Below are 24,861 nucleotides of genomic sequence, written 5' to 3' on the forward strand. Positions count from 1 at the left end.
TTGGGAGCAGCTGATGTTGGGCAAGTTCTCATTTGCCATGTGGGAGTTGTTTAAAGACCTGCTGATCAGAGCTCTGGGCCAACACGTTCCAGTAAGGAGGAAGGATAAGGATGGTAAAGTAAGGGACCTTTGGATAATGAGTGAGGTTGTGAATTTAGTCAAAAAGGAAAAAGCATATGTAAGGTTTAGAAAGCTAAAATCGGACAGGACCCATGAGGAACATAAAGAAAGTAGGAAAGAACTCAAGCAGGGATTTAGGAGAGCAAGGGGGGCCCATGAAATGACCTTGGCAAGTAGGGTGAAAGAAAATTCCAAGGCATTTTATACCTACATTAAAAACAAGAGGATAAATCGGGAGAGGGTAGGACCACTCGAGGATAAAGGATGGAACTTGTGCTTGGAAGCAAAGGATATGGGTGAGATCCTAAATGAGGACTTTGCGTTGGTGCAAAGATCTTTGTATCCTTTGGATAAAAGCAAATGACTGCGGATGCTGGAATCTGAAACTGAAAGAGAAAACGGTGGAAAATCTCAGCAGGTCTGGCAGCGTCTGCAAGGAGAGAAAAGAGCTGACATTTTGAGTCCAGACGACCCTTTGTCAAAGCTTTGATGGGCCGAATGGCCTCCTTCTGCACTGTAGGGATTCTATGATTCTATGACCAAGGACAGGCAGAAAGGATTAGTTTAATTTGGCGTCATGTTCGGCACAACATTGTGGGCTGAAGGGCCCATTCCTGTGCTGTACTGTTGTATGACTTTTCTTCAGAGCTGAAGAGTGGAAGAAATGGTAAGGTCACAGAATATGTTAATAGCAGAACAAAGGTCAGCTACTCAACTTTCAGATGACCCTGTGGGAAGGGGCTTTGAGAAAAGGTCAAAACTGAGGAGAGAGTTCAGCAAAACAAGTTTGTGGTATAATCTCTATCCTCCGTTTGGATTTTTCCCCAAACCCCTCCCCCACGGGGCCATCTGAAGGCTGTTTTGCTTTCACAGAATGCTGACCCTTGTTCTCCAGTTATCACATTATATGACCCTTCATTTATGCCATTAACAGCACCTTCTTTAGTCTTTAACGTTACCATTAACACTCCCTTTGTTTGGTGCCCATGAAATATTTGTCAATTTGACCTGAGCTCCCAACCTATCCCTTACCTTCTATTCTGTGCCACCTTTTCCACCACCACCCCGACCTCCAACAATATAATCTATCACATTTCAGCCCCGAAGAAGAGTCATACAGACTCAAAATCTTAACTGTTTCTCTCTCTACAGATGCTGCCAGACCTGCTGAGCTTTTACAGGATTTTATGTTTTTTTCAGTTTGTCACTTGTTTGGTCTAGGCCTCATCATTAACACATCTATTTTTGATTCTGCTTACTGAAATTATATTTCAGAATTTTATTCTGTGTTCTCTCTTCTTGAATTCATGGAACTTCAATGTGGGAAATATGATGTAAAGGGCTTTTTACTATCAATATATACAAAGAGGGTGTGTACTGCTTTTCTCACTATTGCTTAAAATCAGAACACACCTTTCAGTCTCGTTAAATTTGGATACATATAAATTACTAGGACAACATAAATTGGAGGCTTTCACAGTAACCTCATTGCAGTGTTAATGTAAACCTACGATTGACATTAATAATAAATAAAGTTTTCTTTGAGGGTACTGAGGCCATCCCACAGCCCAAAACAACAAAACTGGGACATCTCAACTCTAAGACATTCTCATATCATCCCCCTCTTGCCTTACTCAAAACCAAACAAGTTGCAGTGCTCAGACATATAAAGCATTTATGTTTGTCTGTTTTGCCCCCAGGAATTTCAACTCTTCCTGTTAATCTTTCAAAACAGTTTTTTGGGACCTTATTGATGGTTCACATAACAACCTGACCTGACACTCTTGGTTATTAAATAGTTTCAATTTCATGTTCAATATCTGATGACCATGGTTATTTGACAGTAAGTAGTCTTCTTTCTGATTGAATTCCCATGATTGCTGTAAATATTGAATTTGTGACTCTCTTCTTGCCATTTGGTTGTTTCATTCAGGCTGAGTCAACTCTTGGCAATCTGATTGGTCAAAGACAATCACATGATCACACACTCATTACTTCTCCAATTTGATTGGCCAGGAGAATTATGCAATATTAGGGATTCACTGGAATTCTTTTGATCCAGTAATTTTGGCTGTTCCTGTGCCTTTTTTTTCACACCTATACCCCTGGTTCAACCTCAAAGGACTTCTGAAACACTTGTCTGCTCCAAGTTGTAAAGAAGCAGAGATTCTGTCCACCTGGCTCTTCAGTCTATCTCCAGTCATCAACAAGCCATTTCCCAGCCCCAGATTTTCTTTCTCCTTGCTCTTGCAGGTCCAAGACAAACATTTGGGATGTCCCTTCAGAGCAGTAAAGAAGAAAACAGGAAGCTAAGGTTTTGCACTCAAAGTTGGCGCAGCTAAATGAGGACAGCTGACTGGAGATAATGACTCGATCACAATACCTAACTTTTTATTTTAAGAAATCTGTAATGGTGTAGTCAAACAGCTCAAGAAGCCTTGGAGCCTGTGAGTCAAGATTTCATGCATTAAAAATATATATTACAGCCACCATTTTAAATGTGACTGCAGAGAGGTAGTGAAGGGCCATAGGCAAGAAAAAGTGGGACCAGCAGTCGCAGGGAAAGAGCTATGTGGCCTATTCTTGCTTCTGTTTCGTATGTTGTTTTGCGGACTCACCTCTTATTATCTAGGTACTTGCACAGATTTATTCATGCAGCTGCAGTACATGTGGACCCATGTCTTTTGATTTATCTTTCTGGTTAATTCATTGTTCAATGTTTTTAGTGAGTACAACACTAGAACAACAAGATAAGGATTAAACATAAATTCCAATTTAACCACTGATATCCTGGCCTTTCGTGCTGATGGACAGAAACAATGACAGAAAATGCAAATTCATGCAACACGTAAAATGGATAAGTGAAATAAACAATCTCTTAGGAATCCTGGCAATGGCCCTGAAAATTATTACTCATCTTCTTATAGCACCCAAGTATCAACATCACTTTACCGACAATGATACGGATTAATTTTGCAAATATACAGCAGGGACCTGGAATAGCAACATGAAATAGGTAGAAATTCCATTGCCATATCTGAAGATCCAGCTACAGGTGAAAGTGTTGTAGTAAATATACAAATAGCAGTTCCATTATATTGAGCTGTCAGGATTCATGTAGGTGGGGAAAAAGCACTCTAGGTAAAGACAGTAAAGAAAATAACCCCCAACTCAGAGTGTGAGGGGAGTTAACCAGTCAAGCCAGAGGGTGGGAGGAACGGGTTGGGGAAATCTCAGAATTTATTGCAGGAAAAGTTAAGGAAGAATTGAAGAAGGTTGGGTGGGGAGGGGTAACCATAGCCATCTTGCTGAGGAAATAATCAAGGATTTGGAAGCAGGAGCATGATTTAGGGGTGGGGAGCAACTATGGAAGTGGAGCAGAAAAAAAAAGTGCTTGGAATGGAAGATGGAAGAGAAATAAATGCAATGCTGTTACACATATTAATACAATAGGCCCTGTTTGTAGACAGAAAGAAATGTACACACATTGAACCTGTTTCAGATGAACAAAATAAGTGACAGCCATTCGCTGTCTCATTCCTCAGTGCAATGCATTAACCGATCAGGGTCAAGCTACCTGGTTTAAATTACAAACAATGCTTGGCAGTTAACTGTCACCATCAACTGGTGCATTCTCCATAGCAACATCTCTGCCAATCAGAGTCCACTTACCAACCAATTAGCACTGTCTTCTGTTATATAGGTGACTATCCATTTCCTGAATTGGACAGGGTCAGACATTCTGATAATTCACAACTGTTTTATTGCATTATTATAGTTCAGTAAACACAATGGCTTCCACTCTACTGTTTTTGTCCAGAAGCAACTTCCCACTTTGAAAAAAAAACGTCATAAACACCATCTATGCTCAATTCACTCCGAAGATACTCCTAGTTTACTCTTAAAGGGACCTGCATTTCTGACATTGACATCTTAAAGGGACCTGCATTTCTGACATTGGCATCTGTTCATACAGCACAAGTTGTTGTTTTCCCCTTATATTGGTATTTTTGTGAAGAGTCCGGATGAGTGCAAGACAATCAGCTTCGACATGGCTCTTTTTTGCAATAAAATGTGGCTAATTTGTGGGAAGAAAGAGCAGCAACATGTCAGGAATTATGGTCAAAATTAACCCTGAAAGGCTGGAGCATCATACCATACCATTCTGGTCCAATTTGATCCAAAGGAGAGGTACCAATGCTGATGTGAGATACTGTCTGGAGAAATGTGAGAACAACTATGGGATATATTTTCTTCCAGTAAGCTACTTCAGTGAAAGCATCAATCTCACTATCCCTCTGTATTAGTTATGTTTCACGTTGTATGAATTTACAGTAAATAAAGAACACAAGACCTACCAGAAGTAGCATTTAGCTGTTGAAGACACAGCATGAAGGACCTGTGCTATGATCAGCATCGCAATATCTGCCTTCTATTTATAACTAGAAAGCTGTCAGCTGGAAAGAATTAATACAGTGCATTAGCTTCAGTCACAAGCATAAGAAAAAGATTACAATGCCGATTGGGAGGAATGAAAGATACAAACACAAAGTTATAAATCACCAAATATTTGTTAGTGAGTGCTTTCTATGCATGCACAAACAACTGGGGCGGAGCGTTCATGATTTGTGATACTGGCTTATTTATCTGTATCCCTGGGCTGGGGAGGAGGAAAATCAACCAGGGTCGATTCATTATCATGTTGGAAAGTTAAGTATAAATTTATTTATTAGTGGCACAAGTAGGTTTGAATTAACACTGCAATGAAATTACTGTGAATATCCTCTAGTCGCCACACTCCAGCGCCTGTTCAGGTACACTGAAGAATTTAGCCAATGCACCGAACCAGTACGTCTTTCGGACTGTGGGAGGAAACCGGAGCACCCAGAGGAAATCCATGCAGACACGGGGAGAATGCGCAGACTCCACACAGACAATGACCCAAGCTGGGAATCGAACCTGGGTCCCTGGTGCTGTGAGGCAGCAGTGCTAACCACTGTGCCACTGTGCAGCCCAAAGTGCACATATGTGGAGACTGAATGAGGACACAATCTGACTCAGCTATGATATGTTTCATGATCGAGTAGCCTGCAGACAATCATTCCCAAACCTCACAAGAATGGCCATTGGGAAAGATAGTTACAGATTGTGAGCAACTGTGAAATGGACCCCAACATAAATCTACACCTTCAGGAGAACAGGGAATAAAAGTTGAGAAATTATAGCACAAAAACAATCTATTTATAGGCAGCTGTGGCTCCAGGGTGTGCTGGTGCAGTCAGATGAAAATGCATTAGCCAACTTATTACCAGATGACCGCTCCATTCTTGAGATCCAATTGTCTTGTGCACCTTTTCACACTCTGAGGGTTCAACGCACTTTCCTGATGTTTTCCTTTTTTTTAGTTTCATGGGTTCATGCAACAGGAGAAACCACAAATGTGATATATTTGACTTCAGCCTTTTCTAACATTTTGGGATTTTCAACCTCTTGTCCTTTTTCATGTTATTATCTGTGCACTTGTTAAATTTTGTTATCCAGCACTGCGTCATGTGACAGGAATGTTATCTTTTCTGTGATGCTTAGTCAAGAATGAAATTGTGTCTTTTGTTCAGAGCAATGTGTTGTCATGAATAAAATAAATTTTTCTTTGGCTTTTAAATGTACCTGATCATTAACTTCCGTCTGAACTTCCACAGCAAGCCATTCAGTCGCAAGCTATGCAAAATTATACTTAGTATAAAACCAGGTGCTGACCTAGATTCAGATACAACAAAGGCACACTTTACCCACTTGACTCCTCACTAACATCAGTGAACTTGTGCCAAAACTGGGACAGCATACTGCATACACATCAAACAATAGCCTGATATAATGATACTCACAGAATCAACCTTATGGTCATGTTTAATCTCTTTCATCATCACTTCTATGTATATGCAGCACAGTCTTGTACAGTAGGGATGGAGTGGTCCTGGGAGTCCGCAACATTGATTCCAGACCCAGTGAAACCTGATGGCATCAGTTCAAACATGGGCAAATAAACCTCCTGCTAAGGGACTACCTACTGCCATGTTTAGCTGATCTATCAGCGCTCCTTCATGCAAAACCACACTTGGAAGAAACACTAAAGGCAGCAAGGGCACAGAATGTACTCAATATGTGGTACTTCAATGCCCATCATCAAGAGTGGTTCAATATTACCACTACTGACAAAGTTGGCCAAGTTCTGAAACTGGGATCCATCCTAGTTCAGTGCACGGTAAACCAAGAAGGTCAGACTAAGAGCAGCCCAAAAGCTGCAACACAAGACTACATGTATATTAAACAGTAGAAACAGTATGCTAGAGACAGAACTAAACAATCCCGCAACCAAAAATCGATCAAAGCTCTGCATTCCTGTCACATTCAATGTGAATGCTGGTGGACAAGTAACAACTAACAGGAAGCGAGGCTCCATGAACATACCATCCTCTGTGATGGCAGAGGCCAGTACGAGAGCAAAAGATAAAGTTGAAGCAATTGCAATCATCTTCATCCAGAGGTGCTGAGTGGATGATCCATTTCTGCCTCCCCTGAAATTCTCAATGTCTGAGATATCAGTCTTCAGTGAATTGGATTTACTCCACATAATATCAAGAATAGGATCAGCAAAGTCTGTGGCTCTGACATCAGGCTTTAATTCTGAAGACTTGTGCTACAGAACGAGCCCTGGCATCTCTCTGACAAAGTGGAAAATTGCTTCAGTAGGTCCTGTCCACATAACACAAGATGATTCAAACTGGCCAATTACGATTACATCAGCCGACTCTCAATTATTAGCCCCAGTCCAAACATGGACAAAAAAGCTGAATTCCAAAGGTGAAGCAAGAATGACTGTCCATGATATTAAGGCAGCATCTGACCGAGAGTGGTCGCAAGGAGCTCTCCAGTGGAGGGAGTCAAACCTCGAACAAAGAAAGATTGTTATGGTCGTTAGGAGCCAATTATCTCAGTCTTGGAACACTGCCACATGAGTTACTCAATATTGTCCTCAGCACAACTAGCTTCAGCTACGTTATCCAAAACCTTCCCTCTATCATATGGTCAGCAATTCTTCATAGAATCATAGAATGGTTACAGCACAGGAGGCCATTTGGCCCATAGGGCCCATGTTGGTTCTCTGCAAAAGTGCCAATAAACCCACTCACCCGCCCCGCCTTTTCTTCATAGCCCTGAGTGTTTTTCCTGTTTAGATATTTCTGATCCAATTCCCATTTGGATGCCTCGACTGAATCTGCCTTCATCACACTGCATTCCAGATCCTAATCACTGGTTGCATTATTTTTTTTTTCATATCGGCAATGTTTCTTTTTTTTTAAAGTAAAAGTTTATTTATTAGTCACAAGTAAGGCTTACATTAACACCACAATTAAGTTACTGTGAAATTCTCCTAGTCGCCACACTCCGGCACCTGTTCGGGTCAATTCACCTAACCAGCAAGTCTTTCAGAATGTGGGAGGAAACCAGAGCACCCGGAGGAAACCCACCGGGTGAACATGCAAACTCCACACAGTGACCTAAGCCGGGAATCGAACCTGGGTCCCTGGTGCTGTGCAGCAGCAGTGCTAACCACTGTGCTGCCCCAATGACCTTAGATTTGTTTCTTTTGGTTCACGAACCTTCCACCAATGGGAACAGTTTCACCCTATTTAAGTTGTATAGACTACATGATTTTGATTACCTCTATCAAATCTTAAGGAGAACAGTCCCAGCTTCTCCAATCTTTCTACATAACTGAAGTTGCTCATCCCTGGAAGCATTCTCACAAAACTTTGTTGCATTCTCTCGAATGCCTTCTCATCCTTCCTGAAGTGTGACAATGAAGCTGTCCATGCCTGCATGCAATATGACTTCGACAACATTCACACTTAGGTTGAGAAGTGGCAAGTAATATTCTTATCATGCAACTGCCAGACAATGACCATCTCCAACAAGAGAGATCCTATCTCCAACAAGAGAGAATCACTATTGACTAGAAATTTAACTAGACCAGTCACATAGAAATTGCAACTACAAGACCAGGTCAGAAATTGGTATTCTGCAGTGAGCCACCTCCTAACTCCCCAAAGCCTTTCCGAAACTACAAGACAACTCTGGAGAGTGACAGAATACCTATCTGGATGAGTTTAACTCCAACATCTCAAGAAGCTCAACATCATCAAAAACAAAGAAATTGGTTTGATTGACACCTCATCCACTATTTTGAACATTCATCCTCCTTTTGCCACCCACACAGATATCACAATGTATCTACATGATACATGGTAATAACTTGCTACAGCAACTCCTAAACCCGAGATCTGTATCACCTGGAAGGACAAGGGAAGCCGCTGCATGGGACACCACCATCTGCAAGTTCCCCGCCAATAACACATCATTGTAATTTAAAAATATATTGCTGTACCTCCATTGCCAGTGGGCCAAAATCCTGGAACTCCTGACTGAACAGCACTGTGAGAATACCTACATAGAGAGTGCAGTGGTTCAGGAAGGCAGTTTACCACCTTGTCAAGGGCGCTTCGAGGATATGCAATCAAAGCTGGCCTTGCCAGTAATGTCCAAGCCCCTTGAAGGTTCTTTCTCAGAATGGCAACCGGTGACAAGTGGTGTCCCGCAGGGTTCAGTGTTGGGGCCACAGCTGTTCTCTTTATATATTAACGATCTAGATGACGGGACTGGGAGCATTCTGGCCAAGTTTGCCGATGATACAAAGATAGGTGGAGGGGCAGGTAGTATTGAGGAGGTGGGGAGGCTGCAGAAAGATTTAGACAGTTTAGGAGAGTGGTCCAAGAAGTGGCTGATGAAATTCAACGTGGGCAAGTGCGAGGTCGTACACTTTGGAAAAAAGAATAGAGGCATGGACTATTTTCTAAACGGTGACAAAATTCATAATGCTAAAGTGCAAAGGGACTTGGGAGTCCTAGTCCAGGATTCTCTAAAGGTAAACTTGCAGGTTGAGTCCGTAATTAAGAAAGCAAATGTAATGTTGTCATTTATCTCAAGAGGCTTGGAATACAAAAGCAGGGATGTACTTCTGAGGCTTTATAAAGCGCTAGTTAGGCCCCATTTGGAGTACTGTGAGCAATTTTGGGCCCCACACCTCAGGAAGGACATACTGGCACGGAGCGGGTCCAGCGGAGATTCACACGGATGATCCCAGGAATGGTAGGCCTGACATACGATGAACGTCTGAGGATCGTGGGATTATATTCATTGGAGTTTAGGAGGTTGAGGGGAGATCTGATAGAAACTTACAAGATAATGAACGGCTTAGATAGGATGGACGTAGGGAAGTTGTTTCCATTAACAGGGGAGACTAGGATGCGGGGGCACAGCCTTAGAATAAAAGGGAGTCACTTTAGAACAGAGATGAGGAGAAATTTCTTCAGCCAGAGAGTGGTGGGTCTGTGGAATTCATTGCCACAGAGGGCTGTGGAGGCCGAGACGTTGAGCGTCTTCAAGACAGAAATTGATAAATTCTTGATTTCTCGAGGAATTAAGGGCTATGGGGAGAGAGCGGGTAAATGGAGTTGAAATCAACCATGATTGAATGGTGGAGTGGACTCGATGGGCCGAATGGCCTTACTTCCGCTCCTATGTCTTATGGTCTTATGGTCTTGAAGGAAAAAGAACAAAAATATTCTAAAATCATTCAAGAACGAGTAGTCTATGTAGCACTTATATTGCAAACCAGGCTGAGGCTTCCAGTGATGGTGTACAGACATTCATACTTCCAATAGTCAAAAAACAATCTGCTAAATTTGATCTGGAGCCAAGAGGGTTTCTCAAAGGCTGAGCTGGGTCATGTGACAAGTGAAACTATCACACACCTGCTGAGAGAATTAGTGATAACTTGTTGAGTGAACCAGCATTCCACTCTGTGAAGGAGGGTCTAGTCAAACCTGTTTGAACCTGACTCATAACTTGCAGTGAAAAAGTACTTAACAACTTGCTGAACAGACCAGAAAATGCAAGGAGAGCAGTACCAAAGCAAACTTTTATCAGAGATGAACTCAGGTACCTTCATGGTAAGTCCTTTTTGAAGTTAAATCACTTTATTCACACATTTTGTTTCACTTCAGTCAGCAGTGAGGGATCAGGAGCAATGTTAATATAGTGCCAGCTCATTGAAACACACAACAACATAGATTCCATCTTTCAACAAAAAGAAATTTGCTCGTAAAAAGAGCAGATACTTGGAAAGGGTCAGGCTTGCCTATTGATGCCTTCCATGGTTGAATTGCCTGCCTACATCCACCGGAAGGCTCACTGATGAAGAATTGTTACTGTGCCAAGCATGCCACACTTGAGTATACATCAAGCAAGTTCAGTAAGAAGAGGGCAACTGAACTTGAAATTCCCAACAGGTCTGTTCGCTTTCATCTATACTTTGTCCTTAAAATATCTAACAGTGTAGAACCATTAGTTTGTGACAGAAAAAAGGTTAGATTAATTTCCTAAATCTGATGCAATAAACTTAAGCATCCCTTCTTTGGAACTGGATTTGATACACAGTAAACATCAGAGTGTTTTTCTAGTTCCAAATTGAGTATTGTGTTTGGAATAATACTATTAAGCATGGGTGATTCTGACACTCGCCTTTCTCTATTTTTATGATCTTGCCCCTTTCTACTTTTCAGATTTAATTTTGCCTTTCTGTTTCTTTCTTATAACGACACTGAGGCTGTGTAATTCTGTTACTGGATATTGTGGCATAAGTTACAAACCCTTCTCCAGCTGAAAGAGTGCCAAGGATCATATATACCTGCAACAGTTGCAGGAAAAGGTGTGTAATTGGCAAATCAACTTCGATATAGGTTAAGTGTGAGGTGGTATATTGTGGCAGGGAGAATAAGAAACAAATGCCACAGAAAATTAATGCAACTGAGGAGCAGAGGGATCTGGGTGTACAGAAACAAATCATAGACAAACCAAAGAAGAACGTACAGGGTAAATGGTAGGATTCTGAAGAGTGCAGTTGAACAGAGGGATCTGGGAATACAGGTACAGAATTCCCTAAAAGTGACGTCACAGGTGGATAGGGTCGTAAAGAGTGCCTTTGGTACATTGGCCTTTATAAATCGGAGTATCGAGTATAAAAGTTGGAGTGTTATGGTAAGGTTATATAAGGCATTGGTGAGGCCGAATTTGGAGTATTGTGTACAGTTTTGGTCACCTAGTTACAGGAAGGATGTAAATAAGATTGAAAGAGTGCAGAGAAGGTTCACAAGGATGTTGCCGGGACTTGAGAAGCTGAGTTACAGAGAGAGATTGAATAGGTTGGGACTTTATTCCCTGGAGCGTAGAAGATTGAGGGGAGATTTGATAGAGGTGTATAAGATTTTGATGGGTATAGATAGAGTGAATGCAAGCAGGCTTTTTCCGCTGAGGCTAGGGGAGAAAAAAACCAGAGGGCATGGGTTAAGGGTGAAAGGAGAAAAGTTTAAAGGGAATATTAGGGGGGGCTTCTTCACGCAGAGAGTGGTGGGAGTGTGGAATGAGCTGCCGGATAAAGTGGTAAATGCGGGATCACTTTTAACATTTAAGAAAAACTTGGATGGGTTCATGGATGAGAGGGGTGTGGAGGGATATGGTCCAAGTGCAGGTCAGTGGGACTAGGCATAAAATGGTTCGGCACAGACAAGAAGGGCCAAAAGGCCTGTTTCTGAGCTGTAATTTTCTATGGTTCTATGGTTCTATAAAAAATAGCCATACAAGTCAATAAGGCTATTTTTTTTTTAAAAAAAGCACTGGTATTCAAATCTAGAACCATAGAATCACTACAGTGCAGAAAAAGGCCTTCCAGCCCATCAAGTCTGCACCGACTCTCCAAAAAAGCATCCCACCCATGCCCTCTCCTCTACCCTATCCTCATAACACTGCACATTTACCATGGCCAACCTCCCTAATTTGCACATCTTTGGACTGTCTAGAGCACAGTAAGAAGTCTCACAACACCAGGTTAAAGTCCAACAGGTTTATTTGGTCGCAAAAGCCATTAGCTTTTGGAGCGCTGCTCCTTCGTCAGGTAAGTGGGAGTTCTGTTCACAAGCAGGGCATATGAAGACACAAACTCAATTTACAAAATAATGGTTGGAATGCGAGTCTTTACAGGTAATCAAGTCTTAAAAGTACAGACAATGTGAGTGGAGAGAGGGTTAAGCACAGGTTAAAGAGATGTGTATTGTCTCCAGCTAGGACAGAGGTGTCCAGAGCACCCAGAGGAAACTTGCAAAGACGCAGGGTGAGTATGCAAATTCCTGAATTGAACCCAGGTCCCTGGCGCTGTGAGGCAGGAATGCTAACTGCTGTTTCAGAGAACCTTGGTTGGACTGTCTTTGCAATACTGTGAACTGTTTTGGTTCCATATTAAAAAAGCAAAAAAAAATTTATAAGGAACTAAACTGTGAGATTACGCTTGTCAGAATAGATTGAACAGGTTCTGACTCTGTTCTCTAGAAAAGTGACTGAAATATGACTTAATGGAGCTTTTTATGATTTTGAAAGGATTTAACAGAGTGGACCTTGTGAACATGTTTACAATTATGGTGGAGATCAGTACTCAGGGCCATAAGTATAAGATAGTTACTAATAAATCCAACAAGAAATTCAAGAGAAACTTCTTTACCCAGAGTGGTTTGAAAGTAGAATTCAATACCACAATAAGTATTTAAGGCAGCTAGCTTAGATAGATTTAAGGGGAAGCTAGATAAACACAAGAGGGAGAAAATAACAGAAAGGTATCTCGATCGGGTTGGATGAAGAAGGGTTGGAAGGAGCCCAGGAGGAACACAAACACCAGCATAGACCTGTGGGCTGAATGGCCTGTTTCTGTGCTGAAAATGCTTGATAATACTATCCAGCACAACAGGCCTCAGATCCTTCAAAATAGGAACTACACAATATAATCTGAATATATTCTCAAACATCCACACAAGCACACTTTCTAAAATAAGTCCCCAGGCATTGGCCAAGACAACTATGGCAAAACTCTTCCCAACCAACCAATCACTGGGTGCTTTCAGTTTTCAATTAGAAAAACCAGAGGCTCAGATTTTGTGCAATCAGACATGCCTCGCACCTCACAACCGTCAAAGATATACAGGAGTTAAACAAAGATTTTGCTCACAAGCCAGAGAGCTGGATAAGCAAGTGATGCTGTAAAATAATGATCATCCAGACCACCTACATGTGCAGAAAGAGAGTGTATTCTATTAGAGATTAAATGGCAGAGAAAGAAATTGCAATAATTGACAAGAGGATTTTGCTGGCAATGATGCCTCCTTTTTGTGTGCACTGAATGACACAAAACTTTGGATCAACCCTACACAGTTGCACAAAAATAAACCAGCAGCACAGAAATAGAACGTGCTTCAGAACCACATCCGAGATAATGGGTCACAGTTCGGCTGATTTTCCTTCTCCAACCCAGATGCACTGAGGTGAATTTTCATATCCCACTGCTACTTGACCGAGGAGAAACAAAGTCATCACAGAATGAGAATCTAATCTGGGATTTTTACTGTTTCTTGTGTTCCATTTATACACCACACAATTCATTAGTTATTGTAGGAAATAGAACATCTGGTATCTCATAATCTGTTGTTAAAAACCTTCTCTAGAAACATAAATATGTTATCAACAAAATTTTAACTTTGAACCTTTGAAATTACTTTTTGCTTTCTCATATTTCTTTGCAATATTTGCAATCCACCTGAGCTGTCATAACTTGTCCAGCCTTGTGGAGGCAGCCAATTTAGAAGGAACTAATCCCTTCTTTGGTGTCCTCCCACTGAAGCAGGATTGCTGTACAAGCAAAAACTTGTCTGCAGGCAGAAATAAGCAGATCTGCATGAAACAGTTTCACTGGAAACCGTGGAGGAATATCATTATTTAGGTTCTTCTTACTTTGACTTGTATCAATCATTGAAGGCAACACAGTGTAACTAACGGATGTCAACAGGTGGTGGTGCTGTTTGTGCTGTCCCCGATCCACACTGTGAGTGACTGATTTGGTTAGATAACCAGAATTTTGATAACCAGAATTTTGGGGGTTCCTGAGCTTGACCTCTCCTCTAATTAACCACTTTTCTTTTCTTCAAATCATATTTTGTTTGACTTTCCATAAGAGGAACGTTGATGCAAATCGGTGCCTTACTATAATGTGGCAAAGCGTATCTGAAAACAACACTGGTTTGCTGAACGACACTTATTTTACTTTTAAAACAATAAGATCCAGTTTGATGGATTAAATACTTGGCTTAGTGTAATACTGAACCACACAGAATAACAAACGGTCAGATTAGCTGATCTTGGCATGAGTGCCAGTTCAGGTTCTACAGTTTGGCCTCAGATATTCATGATGGAAAAGGAAATAGCATGGAAAGCTGCAGGGGTAAGGTTTGGCTGTGACCCTGTGGTGTATCACCATGGCAATATTGCTGTTTAAACTTGCATCTCGTAAAATCACCATTTCCTTAAGATGGTGGAAAGCTGCTGGCACCATACCAATGAAAGTATACCCCCTTGGAGGAATCTGTATCTTGTTAAACAGGGGAGAAAACTGGAGGCAGAACAATTTTCAACATGTTTGATAAGAATGGAGAACAGAACAATGACTAATGCTCCGTAATTCTTTGGTTATCCCCAGAGCTGAAATATCACTCATTGGTGATGCATTTGGTTCATTTGTAGCAAAATATCAGAAACCACCTCCGAAATTGTGCTGCTTTTAGTCTTTTCCTCCAAATCTAACAAACCATTTTTTTGTTTCTTATTGAAGGAGCTGTGCAGGTTCATCCCCTTCCTGCTGAGTGTCTGTATTTATTTTGTATTGGCACCGCAGTCTTCCTGCCCCTTGTGGATGAAGGCCTTCCTCAAATGCTTGCCTATTTTGTTTCTGTGTACGTACATTTTGACCCATGGAATAAATAAGTGCACACACTCCAAAACTCGAAAGCTCATTGCCGGACTCCTATTTTCAGCTGCAGGGGATATCTTCCGCACGACTTCGACACAGCTGTATCACTTTCATGGTAAGTGTGGGAAAACAGAAGAAAGGTTTGCAATTAACACAAACAATGTTGCACATTTACTTATTTCATTCAGAATCAGAGAACTATAGGATCCGTTCAGTGCAGAAAAAGACCATCCGGCCCATTGAGACTGCAGCCACTCTTAGAAAGAGTATCTCTTCCAGTCCCTTCCCTCCATCCTATCCCCATAACCTCAGGCAATTTTAGCATGGCCAATCCAACTAACCTGCACATCTTTGGGTTGTGGGAGGAAACTGGAGCACCCGAAGGAAACCCACACAGACACAGGGAGAACATGCAAACTCCACACAGTCACCCAAGGCCAGAATTGAACCTGGGTAAAAAGTAAAGTTTATTTATTAGTCACAAGTAAGGCTTACATTAACATTGCAATTAAGTTACTGTGAAATCCCCATAGTCGCCACATTCTGGCGCCTGTTCAGGTCAATGCACCTAACCAGCGCGTCTTTCAGACTGTGGGAGGAAACCGGAAAACCCGGAGGAAACTCATGCAAACATGGGGAGGAAACCCATGCAAACTCCACACAGACAGTGACCCAATCCCCTAAAACAGACACCGTCACGGTGCTGTCATGGAACATGGCAGCTCCCCAACGGGGAATTGAACCCGGGTCGCTCGCTTGACAGGCGGGGATATATCCTCTACACTAACAAGGACGCTGCACTGGGTCCCTAGCACTGTGAGGCTAACCACTGTGCCGCCGTGCTGCCAACTTTTAACATAGAACATTACAGCGCAGTACAGGCCCTTCGGCCCTCAATGTTGCGCCGACCTGTGAAACCAATCTAAAGCCCATCTCACCTACACTATTCCAATATCATCCATATGTTAATCCAGTGACCATTTAAATGCCCTTAATGTTGGCAAGTCCACTACTGTTGCAGGCAGGGCATTCCACACCCTTACTACTCTCTGAGTAAAGAACCTACCTCTGACATCTGTCCTATATCTATCACCCCTCAATTTAAATCTACGTCCCCTCGTGCTAGCCATCACCATCCGAGGAAAAAGGCTCTCACTGTCCACCCTATCTAATCCTCTGATCATCTTGTATGCCTCTATTAAGTCACCTCTTAACCTTCTTCTCTCTAACGAAAACAGCCTCAAGTCCCTCAGCCTTTCCTCATAAGAGCTTCCCACCATATCGGGCAACATCCTGGTAAATCTCCTCTGCACCCTTTCCAATGCTTCCACATCCTTCCTATAATGCGACGACCAGAACTGTACGCAATATTCCAAGTGTGGCCGTACCAAAGTTTTGTACAGCTGCAACATGACCTCCTGGCTCCGAAACTCAATCCCTCTACCAATAAAAGCGAACACACCGTACGCCTTCTGAACAACCCTATCAACCTGGGTGCCAACTTTCAGGGATCTATGCACATGGACACCGAGATCTCTCTGCTCATCCCACTACCAAGTATCTTACTATTAGCCCAGTACTCTGTATTCCTGTTACTCCTTCCAAAGTGAATCACTTCACACTTTTCCGCATTAAACTCCATTTGCCACCTCTCAGCCCAGCATTGCAGCTTATCTATGTCCCTCTGTAACCTACAACAACCTTCCGCACTGTCCACAACTCCACCGACTTTAGTGTCATCCGCAAATTTACTAACCCATCCTTCTACACCCTCATCCAGGTCATTTATAAAAATGACAAACAGCAGTGGCTGAAAAACAGATCCTTGTGGTACACCACTATTAACTGAACTCCAGGATCAACATTTCCCATCAACCACCAACCTCTGTCTTCTTACAGCTAGCCAATTCCTGATCCAAACTGCTAAATCACCCTCAATCCCATGCCTCCGTATCTTCTGCAATAGCTTACTGTGGGGAACCTTATCAAACGCTTTACTGAAATCCATATACACCACATCAACTGCTTTACCCTTATCCACCTCTTTGGTAACCTTCTCAAAGAACTCAATAAGGTTTGTGAGGCATGACCTACCCTTCACAAAACCGTGTTGACTATCCCTAATCAAATTATTCCTTTCTAGATGATTATAAATCCTATCTCTTATAATCCTTTCCAAAACTTTGCCCACAACAGAAGTAAGGCTCACTGGTCTATAATTACCAGGGTTGTCTCTACTCCCCTTCTTGAACAAGGGGACAACATTTGCTATCCTCCAGTCTTCTGGCACTATTCCTGTAGACAATGATGACATAAAGATCAAAGCCAAAGGCTCTGCAATCTCCTCCCTAGCCTCCCAGAGAATCCTCGGATAAATCCCATCTGGCCCAGGGGTTTATCTATTTTCACACTTTCCAGAATTGCTAACACCTCCTCCTTATTAACCTCAATCCCGTCTAGTCCACTAGTATTCTCCTCGACAACATTGTCTTTTTCCTGTGTGAATACTGATGAAAAATATTCATCTAGCGCCTCTCCTATCTCTTCGGACTCCACGCACAACTTCCCACTACTGTCCTTGACTGGCCCTAATCTTACCCTAGTCATTCTTTTACTCCTGACATACCTATAGAAAGCTTTAGAGTTTTCCTTGATCCTACCTGCCAAAGACTTCTCATGTCCCCTCCTGGCTCTTCTTAGCTCTCTCTTTAGGTCCTTTAGGGTTTCAGGAATGATTTTGTTAGAGTGAGGGGTCGGGGGGGGGGAATGTTGGCGGGGAGAGCTCCAGTTTCAATTTGACCTCCATGACAAAAGTTGAAGGAGATGTAATTGATAGTCCCTAAAGATAAATAGTTCGGGAGTGACTTGACTTGGGTTGAGATATTTAAAATAATGAAATTAAACGAACAAAGGGTTATAATTTTTAAAAATAAAACTCAACCAAAAAGAAGCAGATTCAGAAAAAACATTTCCATAAAATGGATTGTGGGACCATGGGCTTGAATATTGAGAAGAAGAAGAAAGCTACTGTCTTTAGCCACTTCCAAACACTCTCTGTCTTCGAGGATGATCATGTTGGTGTCTATGACCACTGTTTGAGACTGATACAGACTTTTCACAAATTTGGTGACATGTTTGATACTTTTATGAGATTCTAATGCTGTACCCTCTCCTTCATCAAGATCTCCTCTTTTCACCACATATTTTTGTCCACCTCCACCCATATCTCAGACCATCTACTGCTGATATTTGCAACCATGTTGCTGTTACCTACAGACTGACTATTCCAATGCTTTCCTTGCCACCTCCTAACCAACAGCTTCCAAAAGCTTGAGCTTGCCTGGAGCTCTATTGTCTGTATAGTAACTCAACACCAATTCCTGCTCATCCATCACCATTGCTTACTGTTTTTATCCTTCTGTTTAAAACCCACAATGGCCAACTTATCTGTGGAGCGACATACAGCCCTTTGAGATCTTTGCCTCTTTTGGTATCATCCTGACTCTCAGTTTTCATTGTTCCACTGTCTGCCATGCCTTCAGCTGTCTCAGCAGCAATCTCTGGAATTTGCATCCTAAACTTCTCCTTTAACATGCTACTTAAAACATACCTCAATCACCAAGCTTTTAGTCACCTCCCTGAATATTTGTAATACTAGTAGAAAATGCTACAAACAGGTCAGATAGCATCTGTAATCAGAATAGCCTCAAGTGCTTGTTGGCCCAAAGAGACACCATTCGCAATGCTTCTCAATCCTGATATAAACATTTCTTTAGGTGGCTCAAAGTCAAAACTTTTCTGATAATGCTCGGTGAAGTATATTGAATTGGGCAGCTACTGGAAGTGATGTGCATTTAAAGTCAATTGCAGTATTTCCCTGATGCATAAAGACATCAGCTAGCTGAACAGCTTTATAAACCAGAAAGCGTGAGGTTTGCTAGCTAGTCTTTGTTGTTGCGACTGATCTCAGCCGAGAAAGCAGTTGGATGTAACAAATGGCCTCAGCATTCTTTGACCCAAGGAGAGAAAAATTAGTTAGGCTTCCAAATCATTGGAAGATCACCATCTAATAGAACCAGGTGGAAACTATACCTTGTTCGGATATCAAACAAGGACTGCATCAGACTCTGCTGGGATAGTATTAACCATCCCTACTCAAGTGAAGGACAGCCATCTGGTCATGTACAAGAGATGTTTCAGGAAAAGAGGCAAAAATAGCAAAAACAAATGGAAAATGCAATGATTTAGGTAAACAGGAGTTTAGAAGTCGCAGATACATAGAAGTTTCAGAGAAAGATGGTGTGCAAAGGCATCACATATGTAGAAAATTAAGAGGATGGAATGAACGTATTTACAGAAAATTGTTTATTCCATTGTTTCAGGAGACTCCATGTTTGGCCTGGCACATGTTTTCTACATCTGGATGTTTGGTGCAAAACCTTTAAACCTGCTGGCAGGCTTTTTCCTGGTGATTGTTGGCACAATATACTTGCTGTTCCTCAACAGATGCCTCTGGGATCAAAAGCCCTTCCAGTGGACAGCCTACATCTACATCGGTTTAATTGGAACTATGGCCTGGCGTGCTGGTGCTGGGACACTCTTCAATCAGCACTGGTCTTGGATAAAATTGTTTGGTACTATTGGTGGAATGCTTCTTATAGTATCTGATTTCACCTATGCTGTCAGCATGTATTGCTTTCCCGTGTACAACTCTGGAATGATTGCAGCTACCTATTATGCAGCACAGATGCTTATCACACTTTCAGTTGTAAACACTAAGAATAAGGTTATCAAAAAGTGAAAAGGAAGTAACTTGCCATTGTCTTAAACTATGAAGGGTGGGCTGGTTGTGTATAGGTCATTCTGCACCTGATGAGATATCGAGGTAACGGCTTATTGAAAATTAAAGGTCAATTCTTTTCAATGAAGCAAAGACGCAAGTCTCTCATCCTCATTTCCCTCTCGCTCAAACCTGTAAAATATGAAAAAAATATTTTTTCCAAGAAATATTTTCCTCTGCTTCACTGCACAACAGTCACATCACATCAGCTATGACTGGAAATTTTGCAACATGTGATTTTTCACCTAGAACATTTTCAGAATTACATAGAATTTACAGTATTTTCTCTTCCTACCTTTCACCCTGTTACACATCTCCATCTGTCCCTTCCTCCATCTAACTTAGCTAGCTTTAGCATAAACACATCAATGCCATTCACCTCAACCACTCCATGTAATAGCAAGTTCCACATTCATAGCACTCTCTCCCTCATGTACTTCCCTTGGTTCAAGTTTAATACACTGATGCAATTCACCTGTGATAGAAAGTTTCACATTTTCAGCACTGTCTTGGTAAAGAAGATTCCCCTGAATTCCTCATTTCATTTGTTACCAACTATTTTATATTGATAGTTCTGGACTCCCTAAGATGTATCTTTAACTGGGTAGACATGGTTTAACAACTCATCCAAAAGAAAGCACATCACCGCCTCCACAATCATTCTCAACACCGATGCCCCACAAAGCTGTGTTCTCAGCCCCCTACTATACTCCTTATACACCTATGACTGTGCGGCCAAATTCCTCTCCAATTCAATTTTCAAGTTTGCTGATGACACCACCGTAGTGGGTCAGATCTCAAACAACGAAGAGACAGAGTACAGGAATGAGATAGAGAATCTAGTGAACTGGTGCGGCAACAATAATCTCTCCCTCAATGTCAACAAAACGAAGAAGATTGTCATCGACTTCAGGAAGCGTAAGGACTTCATGCCCCTGTCTACATCAATGAGGATGAAGTAGAAATGGTTGAGAGCTTCATGTTTTTAGCTGTCCAGATCACCAATAACCTATCCTGGTCCCCCCATGCCAACACTATAGTTAAGAAAGCCCACCAACGCCTCTACTTTCTCAGAAGACTAAGGAAATTTGGCATGTCAGCTACAACTCTCACCAACTTTTACAGATGCACCATAGAAAGCATTCTTTTTGGTTGTATCATATGGTATGGCTCCTGTTCTGCCCAAGACCGCAAGGAACTACAAAAGGTCGTGAATGTAGCCCAATCCATCACGCAAATCAGCCTCCCATCCATTGACTCTGTCTACACTTCCCGCTGCCTCGGCAAAGCAGCCAGCATAATTAAGGACCCCACGCACCCCAGACATTCTCTCTGCCACCACCTTCCTTCGGGAAAAAGATACAAAAGTCTGAAGTCACGTACCAACCGATTCAAGAACAGCTTCTTCGCTGCTGCTGTCAGACTTTTGAATGGACTTACCTTGCAATTAAGTTGATCTTTCTCTCCACCCTAGCTATGACTGTAACACTACATTTTGCACTCTCCTGTTTCCTTCTCTATGAACGGTATGCTTTGTCTGTATAGCACGCAAGAAACAATACTTTTCACTGTATGTCAATACATATGACAATAATAAATCAAATCAAAATCAAAAAAATCCAAAAATGCAGTGCTCTCGGAACCCTCAGAATCCATGAATTCACATTTATGGTGGGGCTCTGAATCAGAACTGAGAAATGTATCGCTTGAACCAAGTTGGCAGCAATTTAAGTTGTGGATTTCTCCAATAATACTCACAAAATGTAGAGGTTACGTTTCACAACGCTCCATTAACTGATGCTGAAGTACAAAACTGCTTTTAAAATTTATTTATTAGTCACAAGCAGGCTTACATTAACACTGCAATGAAGTTATTGTGAAAATCCCCTAGTCACCACACTCCAGCGCCTGTTCAGGTACACTGAGGTAGAATTTAGCACGGCCAATGCACCTAACCAGCACGTCTTTCGGACTGCGGGAGGAACCTGGAGGAAACCCATGCAGACACGGGGAGAACGGGCAGACTCCACACAGACAGTGACCCAAGCCAGGAATCGAACTGAGGGCCCTGGCGCTGTGAGGCAGCAGTGCTAACCACGGTGCCACCGTGCTGCCTCTGTACGAGAATATAAGGTTAATAATTATATGTTGATTTGAATATTTTTTCAAGTTCTTGATAGCTGTTTCCGATCGAGAAAACATTATAACATGACGGCGCAGACTGCATTTCTGTTGACGCTGTTTAAGGATGTCGGTTTTGGGGGCACCGAAAGGCAGGAGGGTAGCGAGGACAAAGTAACGTGATCTCTTACGTTTGTGTTCAGAGCTGTGTAAGGAGCGATGCTCCCTTTTAAATGCAGCTGGCTGAGTTGTGTGGGAACAGAGCGAGACAGAACCAAATGCAACAAAAGCTGTGGGACGTTTGTCATAGTGAAAGCACACGACAGATAAAGTCAAAAGCAAAATATTCAGAGCCTTTTTAAATAGAAACAGCTGCTGACTGCAGCACTGCCGCTTCCTCCAAGTGATTTCCAATAAGATAGTTTTGCAGGATATATATGTCAGAATAGATCAGAATATTTATTCCGATGGAAAAGTACAGCAAGAAATTAACGTTAGGGTGAGAACTTTATTATTTCATTCGGGTTATGGCCGTGTTTCAGGGAAGCCGCAGTCTGATTCATTTGAACTACAGGCTGCTCAAGGCGAATGCTAAGTGACCAGAGGCTAAAAGGAAGGGCGATGGCATCGGTGGACTGCTCGACATTTCGCGGCAACGGCACCTTCCTCTGCAACGCGAGCCAACCCAACGTTTTGGGGGAACGCCTCTTCTCACTGCCCTATACCCCTCGAACCACGGCAGGTATCGCCACTGCTATCACCTTCATTATAGTGTTCACAATCATTGGGAACGTGCTGGTTATCATTGCTGTGCTGACCAGCAGGTCATTGCAAGCCCCTCAGAACCTCTTCCTCGTCTCTTTGGCTGCCGCAGATATTTTGGTGGCCACTTTGGTGATGCCTTTTTCTCTGGCCAACGAATTGATGGGCTATTGGTACTTTAAGAAGATTTGGTGCGAAATTTATTTGGCGCTAGATGTCTTGTTTTGTACTTCTTCTATTGTCCACCTGTGTGCGATAAGTCTGGATAGATACTGGTCAGTAACCCAAGCCATCCAGTACAACTCCAAACGAACACCTAGAAGAATCCGGTGTGTGATTCTGACCGTCTGGCTCATTGCTGGAGTTATTTCCTTCCCGCCGCTAATCTCAATGGACAAAAATCTTGGCGAAGACGAGATACCCGTGTGTCGCCTGAATGACGAGAAATGGTACATCTTATCTTCATGCATTGGGTCTTTCTTCGCTCCTTGTGTCATCATGATTCTGGTTTATCTGAGGATTTACCAGGTGGCCAAGCAGAGGACAAGGCAGGCACCCGGCAACAGAAAGATGGAAGGGCTCAGCGCCACCGGCTCCAAGAAGCAACGACTCGCGGAGCAAGGATCACCCTCCAGTCCCAATTGGCAGGAGAAGGAGACCAAGTCCAAGGACAAAGAGGGTCAAGGAGAATGTTCAAGCAGACTGAAGCAGAATGATTCGCTCGGCTCCACCAGCCAAGCGCCGGATGAGAACAACTCGAACTGTACAAGAGAAGAGCATTTTGTGAGCCGACAGAAGTCTCGGACGCCAAGTACAATCAGGAGGAAGGCTATCCAGAACAGGGAAAAACGCTTCACGTTTGTTTTATCTGTAGTTATTGGCGTTTTTGTTCTATGTTGGTTCCCCTTTTTCTTCTCCTATAGTCTGACTGCCATCTGCCCGGCGACATGTTCAGTCCCACCTGTAATCTTCAAATTCTTCTTCTGGATCGGATATTGCAATAGTTCCCTGAACCCCGTCATCTACACCATATTCAACCAGGATTTCAGAAGAGCTTTCAAAAAGATCCTTTGCCGAGAACAGACAAGATCTCTCTACCGAGTCTAGTCGGCAGGTCTCAAGACGGATCAGTTACAGCGGGAGTTATTGTAGAAAGTTCATTTTAAACCAAAATAAAATTTTCAAACTAAATGGCATGCAACTGTACGAATGTCTTATCAAAACGGATGTTCTTTCGAAGTAACGAAATAAATGAGCTGTTGTTGAAAGGAAACGCCACAAAGTGATATGTCTGTTGGCTGATTACAAATATATATTAAGTGCTCAGTAGCTTGATAAAGGGGAGCAGAATGTGTCGATTAGAATGAGGAAACTTTTGTAAAATTTTTACACCCTGACCATACTAACTCTCGCCTTTTTGCACAGACAAGGACAAATGCTCTTTCGCCCTTAGCCATTCTAAGAAGGCTGGAAATTGATCCTCACTGCAAAGGAATGCAGAATATTAGCGTCATCCCTTGTCTGTACTCCTGTAATATTACTTCCCATTTCTACTCAACCACAGAGACCAACGCCACACAGGTATATTTCAATTGCGACAGTTATAATACCAAATTAGTAGAGAGTGAAGATGGTTATTTAGGATTGCACTGGTTCTTGACCAATTGGGCCAGTGGATGAATGGCAGATGGAATTTAATTTAGATAAATGCGAGGTGATGCATTTTGGTCTATCTCACCAGGGCAGGACTTACTCAGTTAATGGTAGGGCGTTGGGGAGAGTTACAGAACAAAGAGATCTAGGAGTACAGTTCCAAGCTCCTTGAAAGTGGAGCCATAGGTGGACAGGGTGGTGAAGAAGGCATTTGGCATGCTTGGTTTCATTGGTCAGAACATTGAATACAGGAGTTGGGACCTCTTGCCGAAGTTGAACAAGACGTTAGTAAGGCCACACTTGGAATACTGTGTGCAGTTCTGGTTACCCTATTATAGAAAGGATATTATTAAACTAGAAAGAGTGCAGAAAATATTTACTGGATGCTACCGGGGACTTGATG

General features: G+C 42.3%; 1 protein-coding gene across 2 annotated transcripts; it reads left to right on the forward strand.

The window, feature by feature from the left end:
- Positions 1 to 10,088: 10,088 nt before the first annotated feature.
- On the forward strand, positions 10,089 to 24,037 carry LOC144510125 (alpha-2C adrenergic receptor-like). 2 transcript variants are annotated; one of them, XM_078239475.1, is made up of 3 exons: positions 10,089 to 10,190; positions 14,945 to 15,197; positions 19,465 to 21,527. In XM_078239475.1, the coding sequence occupies exons 1-3, from the start codon at positions 10,131 to 10,133 to the stop codon at positions 19,881 to 19,883; spliced, it is 732 nt and encodes a 243-aa protein (XP_078095601.1). In that variant the 5' UTR covers positions 10,089 to 10,130; the 3' UTR covers positions 19,884 to 21,527. The 2 variants fall into 2 exon arrangements, with proteins under 2 accessions (XP_078095601.1, XP_078095600.1); XM_078239474.1 differs by lacking the exons at positions 14,945 to 15,197; positions 19,465 to 21,527 and adding an exon at positions 22,618 to 24,037 and having other exon boundaries at positions 10,116 to 10,190.
- Positions 24,038 to 24,861: the final 824 nt, after the last annotated feature.

The sequence above is a fragment of the Mustelus asterias genome, chromosome 22 (genome assembly GCF_964213995.1).
Source record: "Mustelus asterias chromosome 22, sMusAst1.hap1.1, whole genome shotgun sequence".
NCBI classification, from domain to species: domain Eukaryota; kingdom Metazoa; phylum Chordata; class Chondrichthyes; order Carcharhiniformes; family Triakidae; genus Mustelus; species Mustelus asterias.